The 20,862-nt window shown below is 43.0% G+C and overlaps 1 protein-coding gene across 1 annotated transcript in view; it reads right to left on the bottom strand.

The window, feature by feature from the left end:
• Positions 1-6,856: 6,856 nt before the first annotated feature.
• AUG4 (HAUS augmin-like complex subunit) overlaps positions 6,857-20,862 on the bottom strand; it is a 38,627-nt gene continuing 24,621 nt past the window's right edge. The window contains exons 12-13 of the mRNA XM_087381458.1: positions 19,043-19,120; positions 6,857-7,321 (exon numbers count right to left, since the gene is read on the bottom strand). Of these exons, the coding sequence (XP_087237584.1) occupies positions 7,244-7,321; positions 19,043-19,120 (156 nt within the window). The 3' untranslated portion in view covers positions 6,857-7,243. The remainder of the gene's footprint in view (positions 7,322-19,042; positions 19,121-20,862) is intronic.

Raw genomic sequence — 20,862 nt, 5'->3', positions numbered from 1 at the left:
CAGACTTCTATTAAGTTTGAAAGAAATGGCAAAGCTCAAGGCACAAACACATCATGTAGACATTGAGAAAAAGTGGTAGTGAAGTAGCACTCAAAATATCTAAGCATATGCTCACACCATGCCATACCTCACTGAATTGGTTTTGAAGTAGTGGCATCACATTTATTAGCAGTCCTAGGAATTCTAGTATCATATTGTAAGCTATATGTTATAATCCATAATGGCACCTTCATCAACCCTTTGATATTTAGGACTTTCCTTAGTCTTAATAGTTCTTCCTAGGTCATACAAAAAATAATAATTCGTTATAGACGTTTTTGCATATAAAACTTGATTGGGTCACCTTCTTCTAGCCATCTTGTAGCCATATTCAATCAACCAAGACCTCTTGAGGTATATCATAAGGTTCCCAAAGGAGTGCAAACCTTTGGTAGTTGGGGATATAGCCCTAAATATTGTGGGAGTTGACCCACATAGCAGAGCATAAGTAGATTCTAGGTTGTTCAGAGAATTTAGGTGCCTCTCTCTCTCTCTCTTTCTCTCTCAACTTGTGCCATCTTAAAGGATGTTTTGGGTTCCCCTTGCTCATAAATGCAAGGGTAGGCTTTGAGGTACGCTAAGGATGAACTAACAGTATTTTGGTATTTGAAATGATTTTGTAAAGGGATAAGGAGTGGAAAAGGTCTTAAGAGTGAGGGTTGTCGAAAACCTAGTTCTTCACGTATACATTTGTTTTCTCATTAGAGAGCTACATTCTCTCTAGATCGAAAAACATTAGAAGGTCCATTTAAGATAAAAGGTTGGACAAACTCCCAAATGAGGAAAAACCTCAAGAGATAAGACTTGAAGAAATTGTGTGGTTGTCAGGCTTAGATTGGAATGCTAGAGGCACAAGCAACCATGCCACCCAGCAAAATTGGCAAAGCTTCCCTAAAAGAGATATCTGTTATGTGCAAGAAACCACCCAAGATATGAATTTATTTTAAATAGTGACAAGCATTCCATATGAAGACACTCTCCCTATCTAGAAATAGTATGCCATCTATGGTCTTGGGAATAGGATTGGAGGCAATTTGGCCGCCCCATGCAAACCCACATCCATTTAGTAAAATGAAAGGGTAACAACATCTTGTGGGAAGAGGTATGTATAGGGTAGGTTGAGAAGTGGCATTGCCACCTTGAGTCCTATCTCCTAATGGGAACTATTATGGAAATGATCATGAAGACTATGATATATCAAAGAGCATGTTCCCTTATTCATCAGGGATCAAGCTGAAAAACCATATCCTTATGTTTTACCAGCAATCGATTTAGAAATTTCAAAAAGCCTATGAACTGCTTCGAGTGTGAAAGGCCTCGTAAGGTTTTAGGTTGCCCTACTTCAATGCAAGTAGGAAAGTTTTTGGTACTATGTTATGATTGTGGAGGTTGCCTCTCACCCTCATTTAGCAAAGTCAAATAGACCTACTAAAAGAGATTTCGTGATGCTATGAATTATGATAAGAAAACATGTTGCCTAATTAGGGCAAGTTAAGACAAACCATGAGTGGAAGGGATGAAAATAAATCATGTGGAGGTCCTCATAATAAGACTAGAGGAAGGACAAAACATGCAAAATGTCATAAAGCTTGTCCCTCTCTAATGTTGAGAAGGGGAATGGCAGTGACCCCCTTTGAATGACTAGCTAGATCAATACTTATGAGAAATGGGTCCCACTTCTAGCCCAAATTAATGAAATGTAGAATTGGTTCCACCAACATTGATGAATGGAACAAGCTTCTAGCTATTAGTCCTTCCTAGATATGTACAAGATGAGAAATGGGTCCCACTTCTAACCCAAATTGATGAAATTTACTCTATTAAAGATTTAGAATTGGTTCCACCAACATTGACGAATGGAAGAAGTTGACAGTATAGGGTTGGTTGCCAAGAAGAATGTCCAAGTGCACTTACCACTAGGAACCCTTCTCATAGTAGGCAACAAAGCCCTATGGCATGGATTGAAAATATAAATAGAATTCTTCTTTAAGAGTCCCTAATAATATCATTGCACAACCTCCAAATCTAGATGGAAATGGAACCTTGCGAATTAAGGTCATTGCTTGTTGGAAGATTAATGCAAAGAATACCACCTTCCCTTGAATCACAAAAAGCGACGAAATATACTAGTAGAATGCCTCATTCATAATAAAATTGGTAGATATGACCAAGGTACCTCCATTAGGGATCATCAGAGACATATCAATGATTGTTGAGTTATCTTCAAGATACCCTTCATCATCATGATGCATATGTCTAAATGTGCATAAAACACATAGATGAGGATAGACAAACTAGTCCATAATTGGGGAAGCAATTATGTGCACATATATAGTAGAGAGAAACCAATCACAGTTGACTTAGAGATGCGGAACATCAAACCAATCAACCCAAGGCCTATGAATAGAGATTCAACAAAATGATGAGTATCTCCTTAGTTGCATGCATGTACTAGCTATTGTTGATGTACCAAGGTAGCATTCTAATCGCCTATATAAAAGTAGAAGAGACATCACTCAAAAAACTCTATCAGCTAATGACCCGATTCTTATGCTGCCAACACGTAATAATTTTTTATGCTAGGGAAGATTTGAGCACTCACTGATCTTGTTATAGATTGATTGCTTCCTTAAATGGATTAGGGATGAATCACCTTTTTCCCTATTGATTTGCCCTCTAGTGCAAGCCTTGGATACAAAATCCGTGTGGACCTCAAAACTACAAAATGATTTACAAACTCTGGTCATGAAGGCAAGGGAGTCTAGCTCCAAATTGAGCTCGAAAGTTGAAGCATTGGATTCAAATCAAGGGGGACATGAATACTGGTTTGAGATTACTATTGTTTGGGTCATTTTTTCTCTGAAGTTCCATCCAATTGGGATAGAGGAGGTTCCATGGAAGAGGCATCATCTAAAGGGCAATACCTTCCATTATGGACATCCCTAGATAGGAACGAGGAATCAGTAGAGTGGATGGATCCTTCACCCCTTTACTATAGATGCGGGACATCATTGGAAGAGTGGAATTATGTAGCTCACAGTAATTTCTCGTGTCCTCTCTATGGGCAACCCCAAGGTCCCATATCTAGCCATCAGGTGAGCCCTCTAGAAGGCAAGATGATCACGTAACAATGGCTCTTGCATCACTTCCTTGGAAGAGACTAGGCATGGGAGGGGGTATGCCATAGTTCTCTTCCCATTCTAACCAATGACCCTCACACAGCGTGGGAGTCAAGGCTTGAGAGTGTTCATCTTAAGAGTTGGCATTATTGTCAAGAGATTCAATAAGAAATAGGTATTGATCCCGTACTTGTGGGAAATTCTTAGCATTTGAATCTCCATCCCCATGACTTTGGGCTAGCTAGCAAATCATCAAAGGGCCTCTATTCATGTCCAAATGATCAATGTTAGCATAAGAGCAATTCACTCAAAAATTTTGAGATCTTTCTAGCTTAAAATAACACCAATGCTAATCATGAGCTATTGTATTCATTGAGCAAGTGTGATCCAGAGAGGCCACTGAAGATCTTTAGGGCCAAGGAACTCACCAAAGGGAGCAATGTGATAAACCTCTTATATGAAAAACCTATCCAATCAATTGGAACAATAACCTTGAGGTTTGACTCACAATCCATAGCTCTCATGATCCTAAGCACAATTACCAAGACAAGTGTAGGGGGAATGAGTAATCAAGAGGATGATGGTGATGACCTTGGTCAACGCTCTAGCCTCAATTCATAAGCTTCAAGACAATATAGAAATCCTTTGTGGATAGGAAGATGAGTCGGAATGTAGTTCTATAGCCAAGGTAGTTCCAAGGTTCAACACCCTAGACCAAATACCAAACCTTAGCTTGTCCCCTTCTAATAAATGAACTCTAAATGGAAGGATCAAATGTCAAAGGATGAGGAGACATCTTTGAAGAATCTCACAGATTCTAGAGACGATCCAACTTATGATAGAGGCAAGGCTACCTCAATTGGACATCGTTGAGCATTTCAAGAACCATGAAATGGAAAGAGTTGATATAAACCTCCCATGAGTTAAGAAGAAGATGGGAGAAGGAGAATATGGCATCTATGAAATGATTGATCTTGCTCTAATTGTGAACCAATAAGCCCATAGATCTCCTCAAGAAGAGAGTCCAATAATCTTGTATATGTGGTAGATGATCTCCTAGGGGAAAGATTCCAAGAGCTTAGAATAGGAATTGCTTTGTCTAGACCTACAAGGACATGAAGGGCATTCCTCGAGGTTTTTGTTCATACAATTCAATAACGGAAGATTTCAAACCTAGTTTGCAAATATCCTACCTAAGTATGCAAACCTAGTAGAGAAAGGACTTCAAAAGTTTATGGAGGCAAATTTCATAAATGAGATTGTGCATTTGGAGTGAATCATCCTCTAAAAACACAACATAATGCAGTTTCAATCTCATGATAGTCACTCATAGAGTTGAAAACCATAAACTCCATCACGCATAGCAAGGACTAGCTGTTATGACATCCCCGCAAACGTCATCAACACCCAATAGTTGGTGTAGACCATAGTATAAACATATGCTCTCACACATACAAATCCACACCCCCACATACTCGAGCATCCATTTATACAATGGCATATAGTCTCGTACGTGGATTTTTAGGCTATGGGGATAAGCACAAAATAGCATGTGCCATAGAAAGGGGAGAATTTGCCTATAAAGTTCCTTTTTCACTAACAAACACCCCACGAACTTCTAGAACTTATGTGCATGGTACTCAAACCACTCCTTAGTAAGCACTTTGAGGTGTTCATGGATGTTTTGCATGTACACGAACATGGGAGTGAGCATATTAGACACTTGAGAGAGGTTTTTTAAGTGATGAAGTTTATAGAATTTCCTTGCTCAAGTGTTCGTTCATTGTTAGCCATAGAGTTGTCCTAGTCTTGTATTGTCTCATTATAGAGTCTCTATAAATGGTAAAAGTAATAGTAAAGGTACCACCCCAAAGGAACCAAAAACGAATACACGTATTCATGGGACATGTGGCTTATTATCAAAGGTTCACATGGGCTACTATAAAGGCTTCATTGTAGACTTTATCAATGTTGCCATGACACTATAGGGGCCACTTATTGAATTTGTATGGATCAAGAGTGTGAGAAACCATTTCAAAGATTAGAAAAGCTTTTGTGAACGATTTAATATTGAGATCCACCCCATTGAGAGGTGAATTTCATGTCACATAGATGCCTGCAACCATACATATGGTGCATCATTACTTCACAGGTCTAGAGAGTACAAGATTGACTATATATTGTGCTTTGTCATTCAACAACTGCGCAATGTAGAAAGGAATTGCAAAAATTTTGAATAAGGGTTAGCCATGGTTTTACTTTCTGCTAAACCATTTGACTTTCTATGTTGATCACTATAGGCCTCTTATACCTAGTGATTCAACCTTATAATACATGCAAAATACTAAGATAGCCCCTACATTTGATGGAATTTGACTACATACTAGTAGTGAGGGAAGGTAACATTACCTCACCACCCATTTATTCAAAATCAATGATGGCACAAGGATGATATAAGAAAAGCCACATGTATTTCACACACAAGCATATTGGAAAATGACAAGTAGATGATGCTACAAAATGCCATGTATTTGGTTGGGTGCTTTACCCAAAGTGTTTCTAGAATGAATTGTAATCTTGTGTGATCTTTATGAGCAAGCAATTGTGTTGTTTTAGCTTCTGTGTGACATAATCCTTTGTTTGTCTCTACCGTTAGAACCCATAATTAGCATGTGAAACTAAATTTATTGTTGACCAAAAAAATTAGAATGAGAAACCATGAATCTAAATTTATCATTAATACAATATGAGGCAATCCCTTAAGGGGAAAGGGGGGGGGATCAAGGTCTTGCTCTTGTTCATGCGTGCAATTTGTGAATGTTTTAGGGTGGTGTGGACGATAGTGTTATTTGAATGAGTAAAATGTCAAGTGACCTTTGAGGGTGGATATGGTCAAGATTGCATCATGTAGGTGATGAGGTAGTGATTGTGAGATCATAGATGATGTGGATGGATATACATGCATGGCTTTAAATTTATGTATTTGATTGATGGAGAAATAGATCATAGTGTTTTCAACTCTTCTCATGTGATCCTTGCTCTACGTGTCTTTCTCTCTCCACCATGTTTTCCACAAGTATGCATGTATATATGTGTGTTATGTTTATTACTCTACTTTCTTTTTACAAGGAAAAATGCGTGCATGCGTTTGTGTGCATGTGTGTTGCTTTGGATGTCATGTCAATTGATTATTATTGAAAAGAACTTTAACATGCTATTGGAAAATTAAAAACAATTTACTCTATCAAGCATGCATAACAATACACAAATTTTCAAAAATATTCCTCCCACATAACAAAATCACATGAGATAATCACAAGAAAAAAGAAAAAGTAAATAACATAAATACCCAACAAATTAACAGACTCCCACAACTTGAGCATAAAAAGTAGAAACAATTTACTCTATGAAGCACATTTGGCATGCACAAATTTCCTAAAACATTTCTCCCACTTAACAAATAACATAAAGACTAAATAAACTTAACACATGCCAACACTTTCTAAGTGCCAGAATGGGTAAAGATGGACTTTTCTATGCATACTAGACTCATCTAAACAATGAGTGGATGAAATCACTCGTCACTAAAATTATCCTCGAAAAATAGTCTCAAAAGAATAGGAAGATTGCTAGATTTTCATAAGTTTCCTTGAGGAGCCATTCACTCTTCTTGCTATCATGAAATATGAACTATGTACAAGATCATACCAATCGACTCACCTCTTTAACCACATGAGAATTTTTTATACAAAAGCACTTGTAGGATGTGTATTGAAACACTTTTGTATAACAACTGTTGCAACTTTGTGTACCTCATAATTCCATGGCTAAGTTTTTCGGTAACTATCAAGCTATCGTAACATGAGGTAAAATAAAGCACACTCAAAATAACAAAATTCACTACCCTACGATTAGCTTATCTCAAAAGTATTGGCATCAAGACCACAACAATCTAGCTACTCCACATGATATGATTACTAGTGTTACCCATAGATGTTACACAAATTGTGCTCAAGGGAATCAATCGGGGATATTACTTGTAGATACTTGTATGGAGACCATAGAATATCATAAAAGTACTAAACTCACAAAGTCGAGTGCTCCTCAGGATTGTTAAGGTCCATCTCCACTTGTCGGATTGTCCATTGGATACCCTCCAATTTCTACAAACCAAAAAACATGGGCATGAAGCAAATCTCTCTCTCTCTCTCTCTCTCTCTCTCTCTTTGTGCACATTCCAAACTTGGTTGGAACTGGGTGAGCTCCCAGTGAAGCTTAGTCTCTACAAAGATCATTGTCTACATATCTCAGATGAGGGGTTTATTGACCCATTGGGATACACATTGATTCATTTACTCCATTAGCTAAGGATCTCTATTGGATAGTTTCAAGTCTCTTCACATAGACTACGTATTGAGAGTGGTCGAGTGGAGGGCTTACCCAAGGAGAAACGTATAAGCACACTATGCAATCTACAAGAGATTGAGTCTGAGGAGCATTTCATTTTTCAAATGCCCAATTTACTATGAGATCCGAGGATGCTTCTACTGTCTATTCAAAGATAGCTCCAAATTGTTATCACGGTTCCTCTCTTATGCAGATCAAAGATGCTTGGTCACATTCTTCCATGAGGCAGCTAGACATCATGAGCGCCTACTTTGATGACAAAGATGAGGGGCATACCTTGGTAGACTCTTCTCAGAGCATGATCACGGAGTTCTTTCGAATGGATCATGCAGGGTCCTACTCCATAGGCCCAAACACGATTGAGACCTAGATCTAGTGACACAGCAGCTCAGGGTTTTGACACACAAATTATGCTTGGGGACATTCTCTCCTTGTTCACAGTGAGAGCGCAACTGATAGGGATCATGGTCGCCCTTGTTAAACATAGAGCTGTGACTAGGAGACAATGCAAGACTACACCCACATGCATCTGACATCATTCTATCTCTAGTTTTATGCTCTCATGCCCCCACCCTTGATGAGGGAGGTTAGAGTGGACCACATTGTGAGATTGGAGCATATTTCACATGTATTCAGATGACAAACTCTCTAATGATGATTACGATGATAGTGACAATGGAGATGACTATTACTTTGATACGACTATGTAGCATTTATTTTTTGTTCTCTGCATGGGTGTTGATCCTCGAGTTAGTAGCTCCACCCTTTCAGCTTTCTTGTATCAAGTTTCTTACAATCTCTGAGATATGTGTTCCCCTAGAACATCTGACTATGCAAAGACTTAAATAGAGGATGAATATCACCCTTTCCCACATTATATGAGACACCCACAACAATGAGAATGAACATGCAAACATAGGATTGCTTGAAAGCCACCTTGCTCCCACATACAAATACCATAACAAAGGAGCTTAGACTCACATTGATAGATACACACAACAATGCCACAATCACACAATATGAGAGATGCTTGACATGCACACTACACACGACATGATTGTGTATGACAATTCACAAAGATGCACCTAAATAAATGATGAAAATACTACGGAAGCAGTGTGGTCATATTGTGATGGACTATGTCATGGTAACCTTCTTTGACCTCACAGTTTACCTCCTTATCCTAGAGGCAATCATCACATCTATCCTTTCATTCTGCCCTGCTCCAACAGAGCCCCAACCTATTCGAATCGTCTCCAAAGTTTGTTCTTTGGAAGGCCTAAGCTCACATCCTCTATAATGTCCCTAACCAACCTATACCCACAACAACTCCACACTCTTACCACATTATGCTTTAAGGAGGCCATTAAAAACTTGCAAAATTCTAGGGCCAAGGAACATGAAGGACTTTAAGTGAAATTTTGACTCATTGCTGAAAAACGCGTACTCCAATCTTAGCCAAGCTTTATCAAGAGCTTGGGTTCCCCCTATCTTGGACTTTTTGATTCACAAAGCAAACGAACCCATTAATACGAGGAGATACACACCAATGAGCATGCCAAGCTAGGCAATGGATCAAGAGATTACATTCACACTCAAAGCTCTCATTGAAAAGGTCAAACACCAAATACAAAGGCTATACTCCTTTGTAAATTTTCAAAAAGACTGTACTATGTAAACATTTTGTTTCATGACCATGGTTGACACGTACGATCACGTTCGATGCGTACCATTCAATATTAGTGCGGTACTAAACAAACTAAAAAATCTTAGGTGTGCGTCCGATGGTACGTTCAATACAAAAAAAAAGAGAGATTTTAAAGTTTTAGAGTAAGTTTTAGACGAAGTGATGGAGGAGGGGGATGAAGAGGGAGCTTGATGGAGATGGAGGGGGAGCTTGATGGAGAGGGAGGGAGAGGGAGAGGAAGATGGAGATGGAGATGGAGATGGAGATGGAGATGAAGATGGAGATGGAGATGGAGATGGAGATGGAGATGGAGAGGAGAGAGGGAGATTTAGAGGGAGAGGGAGATGGAGAGGTGCGCAGCGGGCTGCTTGATGGCTAGGGAGATGGAGAGGGAAGAGTGCTTGGTGGAGAGGGGGAGGGGTATATATGCAGGTTTGGAGGAGAGGCTGGCCCCAAACGGTAAAAAATAGGCAGAAAATGAAAACCCTAATCGGTCAAAACCCTAAAAGACACTTGACCCTACGAAAAGTTCCATACATCGAACGTAGGCAACCTTGTTCATGACTTTGGGCTTTTGGTATTAGAGATGACATCTTTCAAGCAGTTATGTGTTTATACAAGAGATTCATAAGCAAGGTGTGCATCACAAAAGTATGTCTAGAGGTATGTAGCACGATTGTTGTGAATGCCGGTACTCTTCGTTTCATCAAGGTTGATCTTCACGTCTCAAATGTCACAAAATGGATATAAAGATATTATGCTCTTTAACACTAGCAAGTTCAACTTCACCTTATTATTCATTCACTCATGAAAGAGAGATAGTTCAGCTTATGAGATGCTATGTTTGCATCTTCAGCGGATGCAAGTTAATATGAAAATATGCAATTGCCTTTTAGGTAGTAGATCTTTTGATTGAGTCGCTATGATTCAAGAGGCTACAAATCATGATTCTCTCATGCATAATCTGGAACAAGTGATGCACTCCATATTATATGAGTTTACCTCTCCACACAGATGCCTCATTTCATTCATCACCTACCTTAATATAGGCTTGATAGTTTGGCCAAACTAATGAGGTTAGAGAAAGGTTTCTTGTGGATGGCACTCATCATCTATGCAACTTGCTCCTAAGGGGGATGAGCAATGCTAGTATACATGAGCCACCAAATAAATGGTTTCACCCTCGTAGCATGTTGTCCTCCCTTGTTGCCCTCTTTTTATGCCCAACATTGTTGGCAACAATGGTGAACACACAAAGAAACAAATTTTATTCCAGAAATGTGGGTTACACTGATGAAAAATAAGGATATATATCACCTCCATCGGCACCTTAACGTAATACTAACCCTGGGACAAAAAACCTCCTAACTGGATGAAAAAGTCTCCAAGGGTAGGTTCATATCACCCTAGTCATAATCTAACAAATCCCCCGTATAGTGGTAGTGTTAACACATGCAGAGAATGGATTTATCACAAAAAAAATAAAAATCTAAGGCTTTGCAAAGCTCAAACTTTTCTTTGGGTAGTGCCTTGATAAAAAGATCTGCCACATTTTGGTGTGTAGGACAATATGAGCTGATGTCTCTTGCATGCAATTTCTCTCTAATAATGTACCTCTATTCGTTTTGTGCGGGTATGAAAACCAGATTCCGTGCTATTGCAATAGCAATATGAATTTCATTGAGAATGAGCTGGTAAGCACTCAATTAATTATTGCTTGTGTTGGAGCTTTGTTTCCATCTGCTTGGATCGCATTAGTTGGCCCTGATGTCACTGGGGTTTGCCTTCTGTTGTGCCTCCTCCCCATTGTGCCTTCTCTCTTCCCCCTAGCTCTTCCCCTCTAGGTGCCCTCCCCTCAGTCCTGCTTCCAACTCCATCTACTTGCTTGTTTGCTGCTGCTCCCTAATACGCGACAGCCTCCTGCAGCCTGTCTTATAATTGCTGCACTTGCTCCTGTTGCATTGGCTCCTTCTTTCAAGCTTTGAAATCATCAGAGCTACCATGAATTCGTGACTAGAAAAACAATCTCGCCAATCTCCTTCAGTCCATCAGCTGCAAACTTCAACTTTCTTCAACATTGTATGAGCTGCAAGGTTCAGTCGTTTTATCAGTTTGTTCTGCTTCAAAACTCCCCTTCAACAACTCCAAAACTCAGTTCTAATAGCAAAAAGGCTTAGCTTGAAGAAGGCGATTTGAACGGCTTCAAATTCGAGGTTATAAGCAGCAAGTTTCAGCTCCAAATTTGTTTTCTAACAACAGCCCTTACATCTTCTCTCCCTGCTCAGCCCTTCCCTCCTCCACTCTGAGCCTCTCCCTCCCTCACTCTCAACCCCTCTCTTCTCAGCCTGTCCCTCATCAGCCCCTTCCGCTCAAGCCTTTCCCCCTCTCCCTCTCACCTTCTCCGATCTCAGCCTCTCCCTTAGCCCCTCCCTCTCCTCTCTCAGCCCCTTCACACCTCGTAGCTTTCCTTAAGGATCTCCCACCTCGTGTTGCCTTCTCCTGTTAGCACTTAGCCCTGGTATGGTCTTGCACGCCAGCTAGGATTCAGTCAACCATCAGGTTGACTTAATTGGTCAACTCTTGTGGTTCACTTTGAGGCCTATATAGGCCAACACTTGTACTTTCTTCATTATCCATTTGCAAGTACTCTCGTTTCCTCAGCTTGTTGTTTGCTCCCTTACATTCCATCTCCATTCCATTGCTCCCTGCACCCAACACTGGTATTAGAGCAGGTTCTCTTGCTCTTGCTTGCCTTCCCCCGTGCTCACCTTTATCTCAGCTCAGCTTCCAGCCAACAGTTTGACTCAACTGCAGATCTTTTTTGCATTTCAGCAGCTCGTTTTTGAACCTGGCCTGCATCTGGACCTTCAGCCAGCATTGACTTTCCTTGGTGTTGGAACAGCTTTGGAGCAGCCTTGACTACAGAATCCTGTTTTTGGAGCTCAAAAACAGTCATGTGACGTTTTTTGACGTTTTCAAGTGCCAAATCAACTTTTTCCGCCATTTCTGAGTTGCTCTTACATAGGTGACATCAATTTGCAGCTGTCCGTACCTGTCGGTAAAACTATGCGGAAATCCATACAGCCCGTGGAGGTCCGTAAATTGCAGCACATTTGGTCACATATTGAAGCTTTTTTTTTTTGGGGGGGGGGCAAAGAAAGGAAACTTCTATTAATGCTTGAAAAAACCCCATACAAATCAGCAACCAAAATAGGGCTAATGATGGTATGTACAAAGAGAAAACCCTAGCTGTCCAAGACCAGCCTGTTGGTAATCCCAGCTCGCTGCCTAGGGACTATCCGGGACAAGGGCTAACAGCCAAGATAGTGGCCTATACATCCAACGGATATCTCCCGCCGAGACTATGTAGAATAGGCCTGCAAGCCAAGCCTTGTAGAAATGTTCCCGCCACTCAGCGGTTCCTTGTGAGACAAGAACACCACGCTCCCAACTAGCACGCAAAGTGAACATGATGTCTTGCCAAATGGCTACCAGTGTAGCCGCCAATGGAACCTATTTCCCTCCCATCACTTGACTGCAATGGGAGACCCAAATGTTCCGGGCAGGGATGTTGGCCACTGCCTCCCATACACTATCCTCCGGCAAAGGCTGCAGGCAAGTGCAGAGCGGCGGTACTACCTTGAGAAACTCAATCCGGAATACTTGCTCACCATGAATCTTGTACACTGGTGAGACCAGATCAATAGAGAAAGCATGGCATCCCTCTGTGAGCCACGCCACCATCCCACACGTGAAATCTCTCCGCATCCTCTGTAACTTGGCCACAATCCGGAAAGTTGCTGTCCAAATGCTCAGTGCCACTAGACAGCTCCATAAGCAGGGTGGGATAGTCTCCGATGCCCCCTCCGTGCAGCGAGCACATCTGCCGTCCACCAACATCTGCTCTAGCCACAGACCTACAGGCAAACCCCCCTGAGCCACCATCTAGAAGAAGTACGATATCTTCAGTGGTCTCAGGCTGAACCATAGTGATGGCCAAAAGTGGCACCTCCCTGGGAACCTCCTACTCAGCCAATGTCGCTCCCTCGAGGGGGTCCATGCTGTTGGCTCTAACTGAATGTGCTTGGCAACACATGTCGTGTACGAAAAGAAAGGTACCTCCTCTATCCTATCTGAGTGTCGTTTCCTCTGGACTAGATAGGACTGTCATCGGATCAATATGCCACACTCTGCCCAAACCGCCAACAACCTTGATCCACTACCACTCTAAATCCTCCAAGCTGCCAACTCCTCTGACTCCCTCTTTGACTCACATTGTAGGAGCCCACCAAGTCCCTCCCTGTAAAACCTGCGACAGATGAATCGTAGATGCTCTTTAAAGAACCAAACCCTGAGAGCCACCCCCGTTCGCAAGAACTGACCATCGCAGCAGTGGGGTGTCCAAGGGCTATGCAGCCCCTCCCACCATGACTCAAGGATCACTGAATCAATCTCAACCATCCGTATACCTGCTCCTTGCATGTGAGAGAGTGCTTGTGCCCTGGCCTCTAGATCCCTGGAGAGCTGTGTCTTAGGCCCCAAAGGATCTCACATGTAAGACAGTGCTCTACCCTGGCCTCTAGATCCCTGGAGAGCTGTCTAAGGCCTCAAAGGATCTCATTGGGCCACTGTCCCACAGTGCCCATCCAATGTGCGCCCTCTATCCTTATCTCTGACCTCTAGGTGCCAAAGAATCAACGGTCTCTCGAACTCTTCCCTGCAGGAGGGGCTAGCCCCGAGAAGTCCCCCTCATACCCTACGCCATACCTTGATTCATGGGGATCCTCTCGCTGTGAGTGGTGCCTTTTAGAAGATCCACCTGTAAGACTGCAGCCCACTGACCACCTGTTCGTCGGGGGGTGTTCCTGAGAAGTCCCCTCTGTAGGAGGAGCTTCGAGGACTCTGTGCCAAGTGCGAGACCCTGAACCACTAGCTTGCCAAGGAGTGCCTAGCTTTGCGTCTCTGGGTCTATGATGCCCATGCACGACTATGGAAGGATCACTGTCTACCAGGCCACTCTAGTCCTGGTGTTCCTCGTGCCATCCGAAGACGTGGCGAATAAGACCTAATTAACAACTAGAGCCCTGCCGAGGGAGAGAGTGGATTGGGGGATCCGAAGGGTGATTGGGGGGGGGGGGGGGGAGGGGAGAAGGATCCAAAGGGTGGGAAGGACAGGGGGGGAAGGCTCCATCAAAGAAGAAGAGGATGCCCACCACTTTGTCGGGGCTTGTTGGCGCTGCCACTCCTCCATCTCTCTCCCTGGGGGAGCGTATGTCATCACTACATCCGGTTTCTTGCTGCTTTGGTGTGGACTGCTACTTGGATGCTCGGTACTCGAGGGATCCACATAGAAGCAAGAACCCCCTCTACCTACCGGGGGGGACGACCTATGGGTGGGTTTGCTGACTGCTCCTCCTAAGGGAAGGAGGCTAACTCACGCTCCATCTGCTCCCTTGCCTTGTGTCTCACTCTCCGAGTCTGCTTGCTCAGCTTCTTCTTTCCTTTGGCCAAGATCCACTTGCCCTCAGAGGCTGTCACCCAAGGTGTTTGTTAGGGCTGCCTGGGAGAGCACTGGCCCCTCTCCTTCTATGTCTCATGCTGCTCACTCTGTCGAGCCTGTGAAGGAGAGGGGGAGGTCGTGTCTACCCTCTAGGCTAGTCTTGGGCTAGATGCCTCAACTGTCAACACCGTAGGCACTGTCGAAGGAGACCAAAGATCTCCACCCTCTGCTGACGTGTTCCTCCATCTAGGGTCTCTAGAAGAATCACCTCCGAGTGGAACTTCGGGTTCTCCACAACTATCCTGAGCCTGTGAACCCCATCATCGACTACTACTGAAGCTGCAATAACCGGAGGGGACTCTAACACAATACTGCAGGCCTCCCCTATAGAAGGAAGAATGGACATGTACTCCGTCGAGAACCCCGAGAAGCAGAGCGCCACCGAGAAGCGAGGGACATGATGTGTCGTATCCATATCCTCCACCAATGGATAAGGTAGACCAAATGTGGACCTAGGAAGATCGGACTTTGCTCCACGAGGGCCTGTGAAGTGGCTAGATAGCTTAGCTGAAGGAGAAAGACACCCCTCCCATAGATAGTGACCTCCTGAATATGGTCACCATCTAATGCTAAACTTCACTCCCCAATCTACCTCCTCAAGGGTGTCATATTAACAATCCGTCCACTACTCTATCTTGGTTGCATGCTAAGCACGTTGCTTCTCTGAGGGGAAGAGGCAAATCTTAATAGATTTGGGAGTCGAGGATGCTGCCATGAGCGCTCCTCTGGCCAAACCAAGGATCACCGTCAAGACTCTAGTCCCCAAAAAACAACCACTAACACTCTGCTGCTAAAGGAGGGAAGGAAAAACCAAAGTAAACCAACCTGCTAGAGGAATGCAAGCTAGGCGGGCTGCAAGTGCAGTACAAAAAGAAAAATCCGGAGCCTGGCAAGGCGAAACACCTCCCTAGATCTTGACGCCTCTGTCCCCCAATAATCCGTTGCTTGACGCTGATGTGATCTTGAGGTGCGAGCTCTACGTACAAACTCACAATGCTGGTCTATCCAGAGGCCAAGACCCTTTCTCAAGGCTGCCACAAGTCGAATGACCCCTAGGGGGGCTGCTCCTTGCACAGGCAACTGTACGGGTGGGAGGGTTGTGAGCCACCCTCCTCTTCCCGAATGACAAAGAGGCCTCAAGGGGGCGCCTTTCCACACTCCCTTGCATCTGTACGACCAACAAAGGGGACGGGGGCCCGCCTGCACCTAGCGGCTTGGGACGCCATCACAAGGTGGGGAGCCCATGGCTCCTCACTACGTGCTGGAGTCTACCGACTGAGGCCTCACGCTGGCGCAGGGCTGCATGGACTGCGTGAGTGCTCGAGGACAAAGGGCGGGGCTTGACCATTTGATCAGAGACTAGACCCGTCTCCCCAATAGAGGCACCTACTACCACTACAACCACTACAAGTGGTGCTATGGCTACCCTTGCCACTTCTGCTTCATCTACCACTAATCCCGCAGTGCTTCCCCACACCCAAACAAATCTGTTGAGATCAGAGAGATGCATAGGCACATGCAATGATTGCTATGAATAGCAAAAGGAAGGTTATACATCACATTCGGTCGACAACCAAGGTTGCATGGGATATTTTGGTCAATCTCTATCAGATTCGAAATTGCTGGCGTTGCCTATTTGTGCAAACAGCTCAATGGTGTTAAGATGAATGAAGGGGACAGCATGGATGCCTACCTCAGACAGATTAAGGATTTTAGAGAGCAGCTCATCAATGTTGATGAGATTGTCCCAGATTCACAGGTAGTGACTACAACTATTGAAAGGCTCCGTGACATATACTAGGGATTTGCTACGCATTGAGGCTAGTAGCCATGGGTAAACCCAACCACTATTCTTTCAGTCAGCTTGTTCCCCTATTCTTGCAAGAGGAGCAAAGTCATCAAAACAAAAACATGACTGCTTCTACTCATGTAGATAAAGCCTTTGCCACCGATCACAAGGGCAAAGGGGGAGGGAATTACAGCAAGCCCAAACCTTTCATCTGGTACCTCATCTTCTTCTTCTCTGGCTGCTGGGAAGAAGAAGAAGTGCTATAATTGTTGCAGGAAGCCTGGCCATGACATCTTTGAATGTCAGAAGTGCATTACTTTGGAGAAGAAAAAACAGCAAAATGGTCTTGCAGTCACACATGCTCCTGTTGCCCATGATCACCCTCATGAGGCAGCAAATGTGGCTCAAGATGATTGGGCATTTGTTGTGACTTGCCACTACAATCCGAAGATGCATTCTTCAGCTTTATCTATTTTAGATTCTAAGTCAGCCTAGTATTTGGATAGCGGTGCTTCTAAGCACATTACCTCTTGCAAATCTCTATTTCAGTCCTTGAGTGATCCTCCACATGGGTGCATTGTCACTTGTGCAAATAATGCAACTTATCCCGTGAAAGGGATTGGTCACTTGCAAGTCACATCGGGTCAGACAATACAGTGACACTTGAGGAAGTATAGTAGGTTCCAGGCACCAAAAAGAATCTGATTTCTATTTCAGCCATCTCCACAAATTGTTTCAAAGTTCTTTTTTATGTCTACAGACATCCTCTACCATTATCTACACTAGCAGCCATAGTGCTTTGGCTGTTGTGTGTAATCATGTCTTTCATGTGCGTGCTGCACATTGAGGTGCACTATCATTATGTTCGAGAGCGCCTCTTAGCTGGAGATATACAGCTGTCCTACATTCCCACAGAGGATAACTTAGCAGATCTCTTCACGAAGGCTCTACCAGAACCCAAGTTTGAGGCTTTTTGACATGCCTTACACTTGGCACCATTTATTACGTGACGTTGATCTCCATGTACTATCATAGGCTGGTATATCCATCTTGTGCTATATCCATCTTGGACGAAGATGTGCAACCATGAAATAGTTTCCAAGTATACCTAAGATGTATCTAGTATACTTCGGCCATACAGTGGAGGGGGTTTTGTTAGCACTTAGTCCTGGTATGGCCTTGTAGGCTAGTTAGGATTCAGTCAACACTCAGGTTGACTTCATTGGTCAGCTCTTGTGGTTGACTTTGGGGCCTATATAGGCCACCACTCGTACTTTCATTATCCATTTGCCTTGCATTCCATCTCAAAGGCATCATTTGTCCAAGCATCTTTGCCACTGGGAACAAGAAGGCATCCCAAGTTGCTCTCTCCAAAGAATGAATGCCACCTTCTCTTCCCCCCTTTTTGTATGACGGCAGCGCCACCATGTTGAAGTCCGTTGAAGTCCCCACCAATAATCCATGGGTCTGCAATGGGGGCCTTTTGGAAATGGCAGTGAGAGAACGCGAGAGAATGTAGTTGAAGCAAGCTAGAATGACATTGCAGCAACACAAACGAATAACAGTCATAGAGATGCCCCTGGGCATGTCAGCATAGATGAGGAGGAGATCGATGACATGAGAGCAGTATGGACCAGTGAGAGGAGATGATGATGAGGAGGGATACAGCCAGAGACACAAGAGCCCCCCACGATGCGGCGACAGATCAGAGCACGGTTCGCCCATTACAGCTCAATTGGGAGGAGACCGCCCAACCAGAGGCATTACTATTGATATGAGATCCCTTTATCATAAAAATATACAGACTGCCCACCGGTTACAAAGAGCTTGGAGACCATGCCCCCCAACACAGCGTGAGACAACCAAATAGACACACATACGAGACATTTTTGCAGCTCACAGGAGAGCCAATATGGCACCTAGATATGTCTTCTGACTACTACTCCAAGACTAAGTCTAGCTATTAGTCACTAGTTTTGGACTTGGAGTTTACATGTTTTTGTATCTCTGATTTTAGTCTACTATAGTGCTCAGCAACAACGGGTCTTAGTGAGCCCTTTGCATCAGCCCTTTGTGGCTTGTATGCGCATGTGCCACTTTGATATTGTACTTTGTCACATAGGCCTGTGAGGCCTTTCAAAGACGTTCTACATCTTTCTTTCTTTATTCTCTCTCTCTCTCTCTCTCAAACTGATGTATGGCTGTTTACTCTTTCACACTATTATGTAGGTACTCTAAAATAATGTGGGTTGCTTTTTGCACTCCTTTGGAGCTGCCATGTGCCCTCCCTAAAGCAGATGTACTAGAGGGTTTCTTGCTGTCCTAGAGACCTTTTGGTCTCCAGTGGACGTTAATAGACTCTCTCTCTCTCTCTCTCTCTCTCTCTCTCTCTCTCCATGATTGTGCACACATGGGAAGATATTTATCAACCATTTGCTCACCTGAACAAGGTCATGATAGCGTCTTGCAATGTCATCAAAATGTGGATCAACACCTTGATACTCCCGCAATCTTGTCACCTGCAAAATAAACACTTTAGAATGACTGAAGATACCACTAGTAAAATTTTTAAAATTATTGAATGTCAAATTTTATAGCAATCACCAACAAAAGGCATGAAGGTTTGCAATGTAAAAACCTTAGCTACTATTGTTCTAGGATTATGTGCCTTCCATAAAAGTGTGGTTTGACTCTCTTGTGTTTTTGCATTGCATTAGCAGAGGGGAAACACAATGAGAATAACCCATAAGGAAAGAACATGAACGATAAAAAATGAGAATGAGAACAAGAAAACACTAGGTGGACACATGACATGTAAAATACACATATACAAAAAGGTTATTTCCAGCCCAACCTTAGCCCATTACCATAGGTGAATGTGATGGAATCCCTCTTTGTCATATGGCACCAAACAAAAAAACCTATTCCTCTTCTATCAACATTGAAAATATGGAGCCAATTTTCGGAAACATTTCCACATTTATGGAAAGCATTGAAAAGAAAGTAGCATAGAAAGCAGCACCCATTGTTTGTAACCAAGTACCCACAAAAAAACCTTCGTGGGAAACGCATCTTGACCAAGGACTACATGAAGGCAGCAACAAAACCCCAAACACAATCTCCTTGGGATGTGAACCGTAAGCAATAAGCTAATCTATCAATAATGCATAAAATATATGCAAAAGGATGGCCCACCCAAAGCGACAATCAAAGAAAAGTTGGATCGATATCAAAAGACAACAAGTAGAGGGACATTGAAATGCAAAATTCGACCACACAAACCAAATGCAAAATGAAGATATGTACCTTGCAGCCAAGCTGGAGGAATACCCAATCTCTATGATAACAATCAACCACACGCATAGGTCCAATATTACAAGAAAGACCCTCAAAAGGTATATGACAAGCCAATTGGTTGTAGGACCAATGTCTTAGGTAGGCTCTGTATATTCATCATGAAACCAATCTATATCCAATGAGATGGTATGAAAAAGAACTCACTACTCATCAACCATATCCTAGGAGCAAGGAGCGGCACAAGAGAGTCTTGACAAAACCAAAGTAGAATATCTAAGACGAGGGAGATTCGAGATGGGAAAAGAAGATCCATGAAAATCCATTGGAAACAAAAATGTGAGACACCACCCAAGCAAGGACTGCAGCATAGAATTGGTGGCCGAGGACATACTTCCAAGGCCGATCCCTTACAAAAAGCTACAAATAAGAAAATTTCTTAAAAGAGCAACACTCTACATATCTCAAAGCCATGCTACGCTTAATCACAGGCAATATCAAAGTATGCAATGCAACATGTTCTACTAGTGTCTCCAGTGCCTTCTTAACTAGACCAAGATTAGTCATAATGACTCTTTGGACCTATCCCATACTGCGACGAGAAAAATCCCAACAAGAAGCAATCTGCGTACTAGTTGCCAACAACCCTGTGTGCTAGCTCGAATGTAAATAGCCAAAGAAGAATAAATGGTACTCTAAAAAGAAGTTTATTGCATATGCTTCCAAACACGAGGGTGAAGTATGAGCAAAGAAAATTTCAATCTCAAGCTAGCACCCCAAACACTCTCCAAAGATTAGCAATAGAGCCAAATTTGTCAAGGCTAAAAAAAACAAGTAGAGATTGAATCTCTAGAGAATCATGTGAAACAAGGTGGGCGGAGTGGACAAGGTGGGCGAAGTGGACAGAGGACGAAGAGAACGTAGATATGAGACTAGACGGAGTAGCAGTGTAACCGAGAACGATTCC

Source organism: Dipteris shenzhenensis, chromosome 11 (assembly GCF_047967505.1).
Source record: "Dipteris shenzhenensis isolate YYH24624 ecotype China chromosome 11, Dip_SZ_1.0, whole genome shotgun sequence".
NCBI classification, from domain to species: Eukaryota; Viridiplantae; Streptophyta; class Polypodiopsida; order Gleicheniales; family Dipteridaceae; genus Dipteris; species Dipteris shenzhenensis.
The sequence above is the reverse complement of the archived record's forward strand: the minus strand, read 5'-3'. Positions and strand labels throughout refer to the sequence as shown.